Source organism: Schistocerca cancellata, chromosome 1 (genome assembly GCF_023864275.1).
Source record: "Schistocerca cancellata isolate TAMUIC-IGC-003103 chromosome 1, iqSchCanc2.1, whole genome shotgun sequence".
NCBI classification, from domain to species: domain Eukaryota; kingdom Metazoa; phylum Arthropoda; class Insecta; order Orthoptera; family Acrididae; genus Schistocerca; species Schistocerca cancellata.
Window position 1 is genome coordinate 784,633,045 of NC_064626.1, and position 15,318 is coordinate 784,648,362.

Below are 15,318 nucleotides of genomic sequence, written 5' to 3' on the forward strand. Positions count from 1 at the left end.
TTTCAACGATTTGCCATGAATATGACTTATAGAAGTGGCCATCCTCACAACTGATAGTTTTCGTATCCAAAAATTGTTATTTTTCGAAATTTCCTCGGAAAAAATGGTGCTTCTGACTCTATAGTGTAGTCCCGTTCTTTCTAAATGGATCGCCAGGCCAAGGTCTACCCTAAACACTTGATCCCTTATCTCTGTGTTAATAGAACCGGAGATATGACCGCCTGAAAAATTGCGTTTCCGCATGCGAGTTTTTGAAATATATTGGTATCGTGCATTGCCTTGCACGAACTGCTTAATACAAAATATGTTACTTCATCTTATTTCATTACTACTGCGACTCACAAATGATGAACAGTGTCCATCCACAACAGGCGAAAGTTGAGGCACTGTTGCGAAGTGATTTCCCAGTGGATTTCAAAAACTTAAAACCGATGAAAGGCTCCAGAGTCACATAATCTAAGACTCAGCCTCTTAGAAAACTTCAGATCTCTGGTCATTTCCGTTAAATGACGATAGTAACAACAAAGCAAACAACTTAAGTATCGTGTTGTTATCGGGCATAATCCATGTAGCATTATTATTTAATTTCAGTTCCGTTTGCGACTCAATTTCTAGCAGTTCACGTTTACGAAAGATTGCGATAAATCTGTCAGGCATGAAACACAACGAATTAAAAATTTAGCATGAAAGTTCATCACCAGTTTCATTTTCATGTCACACGTAAAAGTTCGTGGAACATGACATACTGTGAATTTTTCTTACGGTATAGTTCGCTAACTACGTTTGGTTCTAGTCGTCTGGGTAGCACTGAAATTATTTTTCTGTCGCAGATGGGATTCTAGGCCATTAAAAATCTTTTGGTATCATACACAAGTAAGACTTACTCATCAGATCCTAGAAGACATGATGCAGATTAGAATCGTTAAAAGACAGTTATTTTGCAGTTGGCAATACCGTGTCGAAGTCAGTAAAGCTCTTGTCTCAGGGACCTAGTAGATAGTGTCGGAAGTTCCATGCATCTTTTCGCGGATGATGCTGTAGTGTACAGAGAGATTGCAGCATTAGAAAATTGCAGCGAAATGCAGGAAGATCTGAGCAGATAGGCACTTGGTGCAGGGAGTGGCAACTGACCCTTAACATAGACAAATGTAATCTATTGCGAATACATAGGAAGAAGGATCCTTTATTGTATGATTATATGATAGGAGAACAAACACTGGTAGCAGTTACTTCTGTTAAATATCTGGGAGTATGCGTACGGAACGATTTGAAGTGGAATGATCATATAAAATTAATTGCTGGTAAGGTGGGTGCCAGGTTGAGATGCATTGGGAGAGTCCTTAGAAAATGTAGTCCATCAACAAAGGAGGTGGCTTACAAAACACTCGTTCGACCTATACTTGAATATTGCTCATCAGTGTGGGATCCGTACCAGGTCGGGTTGACAGAGGAGATAGAGAAGATCCAAAGAAGAGCGGCGCGTTTCCTCACAGGGTTATTTGGTAAGCTTGATAGCGTTACGGAGATGTTTAGCAAACTCAAGTGGCAGACTCTGCAAGAGAGGCGCTCTGCATCACGGTGTAGCTTGCTCGCCAGGTTTCGAGAGGGTGCGTTTCTGGATGAGGTTTCGATTATATTTCTTCCTCCTACTTATACCTCCCGAGGAGATCACGAATGTAAAATTAGAGAGATTCGATCGCGCACGGAGGCTTTCCGGCAGCGTTTCTTCTCGCGAACCATACGCGACTGGAACAGGAAAATGCAGCGAAATGCAGGAAGATCTGAGCAGATAGGCACTTGGTGCAGGGAATGGCAACTGACCCTTAACATAGACAAATGACAGTGGCAGGTACAGTGCCCTCCGCCACACACCGCTGGGCGGTAGCGTTCTCGCTTCCCACGCCCGGGTTCCCGGGTTCGATTCCCGGCGGGGTCAGGGATTTTCTCTGCCTCGTGATGACTGGGTGTTGTGTGATGTCCTTAGGTTAGTTAGGTTTAAGTAGTTCTAAGTTCTAGGGGACTGATGACCATAGCTGTTAAGTCCCATAGTGCTCAGAGCCATTTGAACCATTTGAACCACACCGTTGGGTGGCTTGCTGAGTATAAATGTAGATGTAGATGTAGAACCAGATCACTATTAGAGAACACAGTGTCTTAGTGACGTAGATTGGCAGTTTACTTTCTAATGAGGCCTGGATGGACTTCCACAGCCGCAGCCTGCCCTGCCAGACGTGGTGGTGCGGCTGGTGCTGGCGACCGGCGGCAGCGTGGGATACGCCCGCCTGAAGGCGCGCGACCTCTGCTACACGGAAGAGCCGGGCCTCCGTGGCTCCATGTGTGGCAAAGTCTCCACAGTCATACTGAAGGTAGCAACAAATGCCAAGATAAAGTCTGTCGCCTGCCTTGACTCGCCTTTAGTATTGCTCTATTACAACACAGATATCTATGGTCTTCAGTCCGACGACTAGAATATATTCTGCAAGTCTTTTCATAATTACGGAAATTTATATATTAAATTTTTTTCGAGTCAAGTCTTGGTGCCTCTCTACAATTTTTACCCCACACACTTTCCTCCATTACGAAATTGACGATTCCTTGATGCAGATTACACTGAGGTGCCAAAAGTCATCGGATACCTCGTAATATCGTATCGGACCTCCTATTTCCCGGCATAGTGCACCAGCTCAATGTGGCATGAACTCATAAGTCCTGCAGACGGTCTCCAAGTAGCCGAACATAACCATTTACAAACAACGATCGCTTCAGTTGGACCACAGCATCCAGTCCATTTCATGTAAACACAGCCTACACCGTTACGGAGCCACCAACAGGTTGTACGGTGCCTTGTTGTCAACTTGGGTCCATAACTTCGTGGGGTCTGCGCCACACTCGAACTCTACCCTACCATCACCTCTTATAATCTAAAATCGGGACTCATCTGACCAGGCCATGGTTTCCCAGTCGTCTAGGGTCCAACCGATATTATCACGAGCCCAAAAGAGGCACTACAGGCATTATTGTGAGTTAGCAAACCCACTCTCCTCGATCGTCTGCAGCCATAGCCCATTAATGCCAGATTTCGCGGCACTGTCGTAACGGATACGTTCTTCGTACGTCCCACATCGATTTCTGCCGTTATTTCGTCCAGTGTTGCTTGTCTGTTAGTACTGACAACTCAACGTAAACGTAACCGCTCTCGTTTAGCGAAGGCTGTCGACCACTGCGTTGTTTGTGGCGAGAGATAGTACCTGATATTTCGTGTTCCCGGCACACACTTGATACTATGGATCTCAGTACACTAAATTCCCTCACGATTTCCGAAATGGAATGCGCAGAGCTCCAACTACCATTCCGTGTTCAAAGTCTGTTCATTCCCGTCGTGCGACAATAATCACGTCGGAAACCTTTTCACATGAATGACACGAATACAAATGACAGATCCGCCAATGCACTGCCCTTTTATACCTCGTGTATGCAACACTACTGCCATCTGTACATATGCATAGTGCTATCCCGTGACTTTGTGACCTCAGTGTCAGCCACACAATGAAGCTGCATGTCCACGGTGAGTACAACAACGGTTTACTTTCCGCTTGTTTGTTGTCAAATCAGTCAATCATCCAGACTGTTGCCCCTCCTCTACTAAAATGGATGCTGCCCCTCTTCAGGAATCGTCCGCAGCTCGTGGTCTAGTGGCTAGCGTTGCTACCTCTGGATCTCGGGGTCTCGGGTTCGATTCCCGGATGCCTGGGGATTTCCTCTGATCGCGGGCTAGGTAGTTGCGTTGTCCTCATCATTTCCTCATCATTCGTGACTGTAAAAAAAAAAAAAAAAAGGATTGTGGAAAAATTGGGACTTTGTACGGGCGCTGATGACCGTGCAATTGAGCGCCCCACAAACCAAAACATCATCATCCTCATCATCTTCTGGAACCGTAAGTTATTCTAGCCTCTCCACAGATATCGCTTCTAGGTCATTGAGCCTACGGCACGCCTATTTGATTTAAGTACCTTGGAAGCAAACACTGAATTCTTCAATCAAACACACACTCGACGGTAAATACATAGACCCTAATGCCTTGCTGGAACAAAGTTTTTAGTCGTCGTAGCTCTTCTACCAAACCAGTGTCAACAATAGCGCTTTTTGTAAGAATAATGTTTCTATTACAACCTTTTTATCAGGACTTTTACGTCCCCATTATTACAAGAGGATTTCTATGGATTCTGTGGTACTAGCAGGAGGCACCCGCAGGCTGGAACTTAGTAAATATCGATGAAGGCTAGTCAGATTGCTTAAATGGAAGAGAATATCCTGAAAAAGACAGTTATCTGATTACAACTAAAAGTTGTGGACAAATTATGTTTCTTCACTTAAAACTTCCGGGCTGATAGGCCGTGGTCGAAGTATAAAACACTCTCCTGACGTTTCGTCTCCTACCGCGGGAGACATCCTCGGAGGTAAAGCGGCCTATCAGCCCGGAAGTTTTAAGTGAAGACAATACCGGCCGTGAAAGCTTACATTGTATGATCAAATTATGTTTCATTTACGAAACTTGGCAACAATGTTGCACAGCTGCCATGTTTAGACAGGACGTCGTAGAGGTGATTAACGGGGAAGTGACGAGAAATGTGGCTTAATGGAAGCTGTAAATGTTCAGATGAGGAACAGAGAACGTGATCTCTTCTTAATCATACCGAGGTTTAGTTTTTGTTGTTTGGTTGGTTGGCGAGGTCATCGATCCTATTGGGTTAGGTAAGGATGAGGAAGGAAGGCAGCCGTGGCCTTACAAAGGAACCGTCTCGGCGTTTGCCTGTAGCGATTTAGGGAAATCACGGAAAACCTAAATCAGGATGGCCGGACGCGGATTTGAACCGTCGTCCTCCTGAATGCAAGTCCAGTGTGCTAACCACTCCACCACCTGTCTCGGCATTTCGAGACGAAAATCTGGCATAACGTAAAAGCGAGAAAAGTTGATCAACACATCACAAAGGAGCGCAATTCCAGTAGGTGAACTCACGTACACTCAACTAATGGACTCTATAGACGATTGCTATGTGGTTCAAAGGTACATAAAACTCGGAAACTGTTTGTAAACAATCTCATTTGGACCAAAAACTGCTTTCGCATTTAAAATGTACAGTTGTATTCTTTTTTATATTGTCATCAAAGCAAACAAATTAACGAAAATTCCATGATTACACAAATATAACACAGTTTTTCGCGTATCTATAAGTTCAAAACCAGTCATTCACAATTCGAAGCTATTCGAGGCTGTCTAAAATGCATGAATTCTACTATAGTTTCTTGGTAGCTGTCTCCTATTTAGAATGCATCACTGAAAAACTTTGGGAAATGTGATATAAATCACAAAGCTGCTTCAGTCACGAATCACCTCTCGCCTTAAAAAGCTGTTAGAGGGAGCAACAAACTCTTGTTGCCTATAAATAACTTCGTTCGTTTTGTGTTTTGAAACCTATGGTCAGTAAGCTAACGAATGAAACGGCAATATTCGTTAATACGCAGGTACTTCAATTGATCTGTTTTCAATCAAAGGAACCATCCGAAGGCACTCATTAAATGACGTATAGTCTCTTTCCATAGCCCTATTAGTTACAGATATATCGGTATCATATTTGCTTCTTCAAATGGAAGTATAGTAATTTCTCTGCTAGCTTCGTAGTTTTGAAAGAGACGAATTTGACGGCGTTTCACTCTTCAAAATATTGTATGTAGTTTTTAAGTAATTGCTACACTTTGAACATGAAATCGATTGCTGTCTAAATCGGAAGTTCCTGTGTTATACAGAACCGAAACTGTCATGTCGTGTTGAAGGTGTGTTCCAGTTTGACAGGTAGCCTAGTCAAATGGCTCTGAGCACTATGGGACTTAACATCTATGGTCATCAGTCCCCTAGAACTTAGAATTACTTAAACCCAAATAACCTAAGGACAGCACACAACACCCAGTCATCACGAGGGCAGCCTAGTCCGGCGTAGGTATTATAGGAGACTGGTTATTGGTACGTTCTCCTTCCAGTGAGGTGGATATGTATGAATAGGTCTCACTCTGTGAGGACAAAGGGACTAGGTGTGATAACATAAAGCCGTGGTTTTGTAAGGCAGCAACATTTTGCCACCATACTTGAATAATTTTGACAATTAATATTTCATATATTTTGAATGGAATCGCATTCTTTATGGGGGGGGGGGGGGTTATCGAATTATTAGTATTTGTTGGCAGATACTGGGTAGCCTCATATTAACTTATCTGTAGAAGTGCGTGCTTTGAATGTAATTTCTCACTAGTTCTGACAGCAGGGCAAACGTAGGCCTTCACAGTCCACATGATGATCGACATGGAACGAGGGCTGAAGGGAGGATATTTTATGGCTGTCCCATCGTGAGGTCGAAGAAAAAGGACTTCTTTCGACGGACCTGTAGTCGCTTAGGTGATGGGGGTGAGATGATGCTGAAAGCATGAGATCGTAGAGATAGCATCTTACAAGCACCACGGCCAGTCTTTTTTGGCATGAGGAATACACGTGGAATGCCTGACGCTGATGTGGGCTAACGCTCGTAGAAGCTCTCACGCTAGACGCCAGGAGTTTCCCGCCAAAAGACCCAGAAACATATCTGGTTGGCTGAATTGTAGATACAGGCATTACGAAATTCTTCTTTATGAATGCACTTCTGATTCAAGTCCCCGCTCCTGGCTTATGAGCAAGCAGAAGGCGTTACAATTGGTTCTAGAAGTCTCTACTGCATTGAGTATGAGCTGAAGATGTTTGCCTGACAGCTCCGTGACGCTTAGAGTGGGAGGTATTCCGTTTATTAGGCGGGCGATGATTGGTCGCAAGGAGAGTTCACGCTAACAAGGCAAGGTTTGCCCTGTCTAGGCTCTTCGCGGTAACGCGAGTCTCTGGCGGGTGTCTGTACGACACATTTGGCCAGAGAGCGATTTGGGGGACTCTGACGGGTGTCGGTAGGACCACTTCGCTGGACAGCGTTTTGAGACATTACTGGCAGAGCGTCAGTGAACAACTTCACCATTAGTTTCGCCACTAGGAACAACAACATTCGTGTCTCTGTGAGAGATACGAACCTGTGCTTCTTTGCGGAGACTGAGGCATTATGAAATGCTTCTTTATGAATGAACATCGGAGTCAAGTCTCTGTTCTTGGCTCATGAGCAAGCAATATCTTTGATACATGTCTGACATTGTACAGAAGTACCTTCGGACTTAGGAGTTTGCGGACGTTGTTTCATGTCCTCTTTGTATCCAGAATTTTCGGCTCACAACACACTTCGTCTGCACGACAGCTGGCAGCAACGAGCAGATCACCGCTGCAGAATTGTTCTTCATAGCATTGAATTCGATGATATACGCACTGCGGGTCGGCAAATAGGGAAGATGTGACAATAAATGTGTTAAGTTCCATTTGTTTGATTGCAGAGCCCTTTACTGTCAGTGCCAGTCAGGGAGGAGGCTTTCTTAACTCTGGTGCTAATCAGTATCAACCACTTAGTGTTTCTGTTGTATAAATGGGGACATGATTTCGAGTGACGTCTAGACGTTTTACCAATATCGAATTTAGATTAATGAATAGGAGTTAACGTTCTAAGTCGAACTTCTTCATTTTGAGAGTTGTATTTAAAATAAACATATTATCAGCACCCAATTATTGTGCTCTTCCGAGGATTAGACCCCAAGTACTGATCTTGATCAAGTTACAGTGGAGTATTGTCAGAAATTGGAGAATTAACCCACATTTTACTCCCAGTTGCAGGTTGTCAGTGGCATGGCTAATTTAATATTCACTTTTTAAGTGTGACCACACTGTGGTGAACGCAACATCAAAAAAATGTGTGTGAAATCTTATGGGACTTAACTGCTAAAGTCATTAGTCCCTAAGCTTACTCGCTACTTAAACTAAATTATACTAAGGACAAACACACACACCCATGCTCGAGGGAGGACTCGAACCTCCGCCAGGACCAGCCGCACAGTTCATGACTGCAGCGCCTTAGACCGCTCGGCTAATCCCACGCGAACACAACATCGACAGCCATCACAAATACACTTACGCGATTAGAGGGGGTAGTGTTGAAGTTTTATGTCAAAGATGGACTAACTTTTTTTAACGTAGTCCTTTTTAAGACCAGTGCACTTCCCTCAACATTCCTCAAGTGAGCGTTTTTACTGAAGTGCTATCCTACACACTCTACTGTATAGCCTGGAGCTCTAATGGGAAAAAAGGTAGTGGGGTTGAATCATGGTCAAACTACGAATTTTGTCAGTCTGCTTATAACCTAGCTTTCACCCCTTAACGATATGAAAATTTACCAAAATCTGTATTAAAAGTTCCCATTTCGCAGTTGGGTAGCTATGGCTGGTTAGGGACACACAAGTATTGGAATAAGGTGGGTTTTGGGTCATTTTGTTTGTGTGGGTTTTATACATTCAGGAGCAAGCATACATTCAGGGCTAAATTACCCCTCCCCCTCTCCTTAACCTATTGTTATGCTAATTGGTTTATGATCCCCAGGGGGTCATAAGTCAATTAGTAGAACTATAGGTTAAGAGGGTGACCATAATTTACCACTGATGTACACTTGTCCCTGAATTTATGCAACCTGCACAAACAAAATAGCCCAAAACCTGCTTACCCCAATACTCACACAAACTGCCAAAGTGGTAAGCAACAGAAAGAATTGCCTCGGTACTCTTAGCCATACGAAATCATTCTAGATGACCTACAAAACAACCAATTATGATCGCTCTTACTTCTTCACTGGCCTTACAACAGTTTCCAGCCACGGAAAATTGTGCTGATGGAAGATGATTATTCTTTGGCGTTTAATATAGACCTAATTTTGCGTATTTTTTGGTAAAGTTGGCTAAAGAAGTTGCATAGTATTTCCCTGCAATTGTTCTGTATTTTCCCAGTAATTAATAATGTGAGTGTCTTTATATCTCTGTTTCCCAAACTGAAATCTACATCGCTTTTCTTGTTGCAAGGCCACTGACTTCCACTGACTGATTTAAATGTGTTTTGTTTCTGGCTTAGAGTGACGGACTCTCGTGTCAACTATAGTAACAAATTCTGTTTAATAAGCACATTTATTGCAGAAAAATTCGTTTTTGCATTTTCTTTTCATTCGCATGCGAGGAGATACACTATGTGATCAAAAGTATCCGGACACCCCCAAAAACATACGTGTTTCATATTAGGTTCATTGTGATGCAACCTACTGCCAAGTACTCCGTATCAGCTACCTCAATAGTCATTAGACAACATGAGAGAGCAGAATGGGGCGCTCTGCAGAACTCACCGCCTTCGAAAGTGGTCAGGCGACTGGGAGTCACTTGTGTCATACGCCTATACGCGTGATTTCCACACTCCTAAACATCCCTAGGTCCACTGTTTCCAATGTGACAGTAAAGTGGAAACGTGAAGGACACGTTAAGGGACACGTACAGCACAAAAGCGTACAGGCCGACCTCGTCTGTTGACGTGACAGATACCGCCGACAGTTAAAGAGGGTCGTAATGTGTAATAGGCAAACGTCTATCCAGACCATCACACAGGAATTCCAAACTGCATCAGGATCCACTGCAAGTACTATGACAGTTAGGCGGGAGGTGAGAAAACTTGGATTTCATGGTCGAGCAGCTGCTCGTAAGCCACACGTCACGCCAGTAAATGCCAAACGACTCCTCGCTTGGTGTAAGAAGCTTAAACATTGGACGATTGAACAGTGGAAAAACGTTGTCTGGAGTGACGAAACACGGAACACAATGTTACGATCCGAAGGCAGGGTGTGGGTAATGCGAATGCCCGGTGGACGTCATTGCCAGCTTGTGTAGTGCCAACAGTAGAATTCGGAGACCTTGGTGTTATGGTGTGGTCGTGTTTTTCATTGAGGGGGATCGCACCCCTGGTTGTTTTGCGTGGCACTATCACAGAACAGGCCTACAATGGTGTTTTAAGCACCTTCTTGCTTCCCACCGTTGAAGAGCAACATGGGGATGGCGATTGCATCTTTCGACACGATCGAGGCCTGTTCATAATGCACAGCCTGTGGCGTAGTGGTTACAGGACAATAAGATCTCTGTAATGGACTGGCCTGTACAGAGTTCTGACCTGCATCCTATAGAATACTTTTGGGATGTTTTGGAACGCCGACTTCGTGCCAGGCTTCACCGACCAGCATCGATAGCTCTCCTCAGTGCAGCACTCGCGAAGAATGGGCTGCCATTCGCCATGAAACCTTCCAGCACCTGATTAAACGTGGAGAGTGGAAGCTGTCATCAAGACTAAGGGTGGGCCAACACCATATTGAATTAGAGCGTCACTGACGGAGGGCGCCACGGACTGGTAAGTTATTTTCAGCCTGGTGTCCGGATACTTTTGATCACATAGTGACTCTCACATAATGAATTATTTACGTTTAATGTAATACAGTCTTTATCGTTTGACGGCAGTTGCTTCATACATTTTAATGAAACACAGCCTTACTTAATATTGCAGATCTTATCAACGTTTTTTATCTGTGGCTACATCATTGGAATATTATTGACGTGGATCCTCTTCAAATAAATTGCGATCTCGTTTGAATCCGTATGCCCATTTCTTAAACTTTACAAAATCAAGAAGCACCCTGCTTTTGGCCTTTCATCAGCAATGGATAACTTTCTGGTCACAACAATTCTCCAGAGACAAAGACTATTAATTGAAGAATGCTTTTCAGGTTTGTGCGTTTGAATGAGAAGTCGCCAACACGACTAATTTAAAACACCATCGAATCAAATTTACTCCGCAGATCACGTTGAGTTCTGACTAAAGTTATTACTCGACATGTAGCAAACAAGAAGAGTCGAATTTGTGTATATTAAATCTATCTCGGTACCGTGCGTCATGCGATTTTAGTTTGTCTTTTCAGTTGACGCTTTAGTGGCACACTGTCTAATTCTCAGTTATATTTCTGTGTAAGTAAAAATTGATACTTCTTAATTGTCTCATTTGACTGTAACTTTCAGGTGCAGTTGTATGAAGCCAAATGTGGACTGAGCGAGGTGGCGCAGTGATTAGCACACTGGACTCGCATTCGGGAGGACGCCAGTTGAAACCTGCGTCCGGCCATCTTGATTTAGGTTTTTTGTGATTTTCCTAAATCGCTTTAGGAAAATGTTGGAGTGATTCCTTTGGAAGGGCACGACCGACTTCCTTCCCCACGATTCCCTATTCCCATGGGACCGATGACCTCGCTGTTTGGTTTCCTTCCCCAAATCAAGTCAATCAACCAATCAATCAACCAACCAAATGTGAACATGTATTTCTGAGGAAGTGTTTAAAGTAATCGTTTTCTGAATATATTGTTACTGGATAATCGAGTGAGCTGTTTCGTAGATGGTATTTTTAATACTGGCATGATTGATTTCGAAATTATGCAGATTCTTCCTCACACGTGCTGATAATAGTGCGGCCGATTAGACTTGCCATCCTGCCTTAATCTTAGCTTGTGGTTCGTCTCTAATGACCTTGTTGTTGGCGGCACGTTAAACACTAATCTTGCTTCCTCTTTTTCGCGACAGTCCAGGTCACTTGAAACACTGAAGCGGGTGAACTGGCTGAAAACGCAGCCAGATAAAAAAAATCTGTGATTTTGATTGGGCATGCGTGAATTTTTGGTTACTTTTCGTTTGAGGTTCATATTTGGCGCCTACAAAAATTGACATATTTTATGTAATGATCTTCGATGTGGTTGAGTTTTGGTCGCTTTGTGTACTTCATTGTTTCTGTTGACTGGACTGCCACATCACGTCCGGAGATGAAAATGTTCAGTTTCGAAATCGATCGTGTGAACTGAATATCAACAACAAAATAGCTGAATGAATTATCCATTTATAGCATACTAATTAGAAACAGTTGAAGGGCGTAAAGATTCCACCCGTGATGTTGATCTGTCACTAATTGCTTCAAATCTGTGTGCAGTAACGTACGTCACGGTCACGATACTGGTTAATCAGAGTTGAGGAAATGACGGAACACGCCTGCTGTACCGATGCCGGCAGAGCGGGCAAGACGAGTGGTGCGCGGTGACGCTGCTGCTGTGGCTGGGCGCCAGCCGCGACGCGGCCGCCTGCCTGCGCAGCCTGCCGCCGGGCTGCTCCCCCCAGACGGACGGCGCGCACCCGCTGCCCGCCACCGTCACCTGCTCCCAGCAGCAGGTCAGCCCCGTCTGCAACGTCCACTTCAGGCCGCCGAGACTCAGCAGCGATATGTCATTCTAAGTTACACTCAAATCAATTACAGCCACTGTCAGCTATGTTGTGAGGAATGCGACTGTTTCCAAATGAAGGAAATTTATAGCCGCGCGCGATTAGCCGAGCGGTCAAGGAGCTGCAGTCGTGGACTGTGCGGCTGGTCCCGGCGGAGGTTCGAGTCCTCCACGGGCATGGGTGTGTGTGTCTGTCTTTAGGACAATTTAGGTTAAGTAGTGTGTAAGCTTAGGGACTGGTGACCTTAGTAGTTAACTCCCATAAGATTTCACACACATTTGAACGTTTTTTGGACGGAAATTTATATTTCTACGATCAACACCTACATCTACATGGATACTCTGCAAATCACATTCAAGTGCCTGCCGGAGGTTTCATCGAACCACCTTCGCAATTCTCTATTAATCCAACCTGGTATCGCGCCGAAAGAATGAACACCTATATCTTTCCGTACGATCTCTGACTTCCCTTATTTTATCGTGGTGGTCATTCCTCCCTATGTAGGTCGGTGTCAACAAAATATGTTCGCATTCGGAGGAGAAAGTTGGTGATCACAATTTCCGTCGCAACGAAAAACGCCTTTCTTTTAATGATTTCCACCCTAATTCCTGTACCATTTCTGTGACACTCTCTCCCATATTTCGCTATAATACCAAACGTGCTGAACTTTTTCGATGTATTCCTGAACTTTTTCGATGTATTCCGCCAGTCCTATCTGGTAAGGATCCCACACCACACGACAGTATTCTAAAAGAGGACGGACAAGCGTAGTGCAGTCTCCTTAGTAGGTCTGTTACATTTTCCAAGTGTCCTGCCAATAAAACGCCGTCTTTGGTTAGCCTTCCCCACAACATTTTCTATGTGTTTCTTCCAATTTAAGTTGTTTGTAATTGTAATACCTAGGTATTTAGTTTAATTTAAGGCTCTTAGATTAGACCGATTTATCGTGTAACCGAAGTTTAACTTGTTCCGTTTAGCACTCATCTGGATGACCACACACTTTTCGTTATTTGGGGTCAACTGCCACTTTTCGCACCATTCAGATATTTCTTTCTAAATCGTTTTGCAGTTTGTTTTGATCTTCTGATGACTTTATTAGTCGATAAACGACAGCGTCATCTGCAAACATCCGAAGACGGCTGTTCAGATGGTCTCCCAAATCATTTATATAGATAAGGAACAGCAAAGAGCCTGTAACACTACCTTGGGGAACGCCAGAAATCAAGTCTGTTTCACTCGTGACTTTCCGTCAGTTACTACGCACTGTCACCTCTCTGACAGGAAATCACAAACCCAGTCACATAACTGAGGCGATATTCCACAAGCACGCAATTTCGCTACGAGCCGCTTGTTTGGCACAGTGTCAAAAGCCTTCCGGAAATCCAGAGCTACGGAATCGATCTGAAATCCCTTCTCAATATCATTCAACACTTCATGCCAATAGAGAGCTAGTTGTTATTCACAGGAGCGATGTTTTCTAAACTCATGTTGACTGTATGTCAAAACACCGTTTTCTTCAAGGTAACTCATAATGTTCGAACACAATATATGTTCTAAAACCCTGCTGCATATCGACGTTAACGATATGGGCCTGTAATTTAATTGATTACTCCTACTATCTTTCTTGAATATTGGCGTGACCTGTGCAACTTCCCAGTCTTTTGGTATACTATGTAACCAAAACTACTGTAGCACCTGTCTGAAAACGACTTACAAGTTCGTGGCACTCACCATCAGTAATGCTGGGATTCAATATGGTGTTGGCCCACCATTAGCCTTGATAACAGCTTCCACTCTCGCCAGCATACGTTCAGCTAGGTGCTGGAAGGTTTCTTGGGGAATGGCAGCCCGTTGTTCACGAAGACTTGCACTGAGGAGAGGTATCGATGTCGGTCGGTGAGGCCGGGCACGAAGTCGGCATTCCGAAACATCCCAAATGCGTTCTGTAGGATTCAGGTCAGGACTCTGTCGGGCCAGTCAATTACAGGGATGTTATTGTCGTGTAATCACTCCGCAACAGCCCGTGCATTATGAACAGGTGCTCGATCGTGTCGAAAGATGCAATCGCCATCCCCGAATTCCTCTTCGACAGTGGGAAGCAAGAAGGTGCTTAAAACACCAATGTTGGCCTGTGCTGTGATAGTGCCACGCAAAAAAAGGGGTGCAAGCCCCTTCCATGAAAAACACTACCACCCCATAACACCACCGCCTCCGAATTTTTCTGTTGGCGCTACACACGCTGGCAGATGGAGTTCATTGGGCATTCGCAATACCCCCACCTTGCCATCGGATCGCCACATTGTGTACCGTGTATCGTCACTCCACACAACGTTTTCCCAGTGTTCAATCGTCCAATGTTTACGCTCCTTACACCAAGTGAGGCATCGTTTGGCACTTACCGGCGTGATGTGTGGCTTATGAGCAGCCGCTCGACCATGAAATCCAAGTTTTCTCACATCCCGCCTAACTGTCATAGTACTTGCAGCGAATCCTGTTGCAGTTTGGAATTCCTGTGTGACGGTCTGGATAGATGTCTGCCTATTACGCATTACGACCCTCTTTAACTGTCAGCGTTCTCTGTCAGTCAACAGACGAGGTCGGCCTGTACGCTTTTGTGCTGTATGTGTTCCTTCACGTTTCCACTTCACTATCACATCGGAAACAATGGATCTAGGGATGTTTAGGAGCGTGGAAGTCACGCGTACAGAAGTATGACACAAGTGACACCCAGTCACCTGATCACGCTCTAAGTCTGTGAGTTCTGCAAAGCGCCCCATTCTGCTCTCTCACGATATCTAATAACTACTGAGGTTGAAAGGTAACTCTGGTGAGCCTGTTTAAATGATTGAGAATGTAGGCAAAATTTAGTGTATTAACAACATTTATTTTCGCAAAACAGACATAAATTATGCTAAACAAGTAAGTGATTGAATACCGTAAACAACTAACAGGTGATTAAAGACTACACTGCACAAGGATCCTGGGTGGCACAGATAGTTAAACTAGTGGAGTGAGTCAAGTACTTTGGACCTAAAA

The 15,318-nt window shown here is 44.2% G+C and overlaps 1 protein-coding gene across 1 annotated transcript in view; it reads left to right on the forward strand.

Moving 5' to 3' along the window:
- The window catches only part of LOC126103083 (otoferlin-like), a 189,455-nt gene that overhangs the window by 163,365 nt on the left and 10,772 nt on the right, over positions 1 to 15,318 (forward strand). Inside the window, exons 11-12 of the mRNA XM_049912329.1 lie at positions 2,211 to 2,417; positions 12,076 to 12,231. Coding sequence (XP_049768286.1) covers positions 2,211 to 2,417; positions 12,076 to 12,231 — 363 coding nt within the window. The remainder of the gene's footprint in view (positions 1 to 2,210; positions 2,418 to 12,075; positions 12,232 to 15,318) is intronic.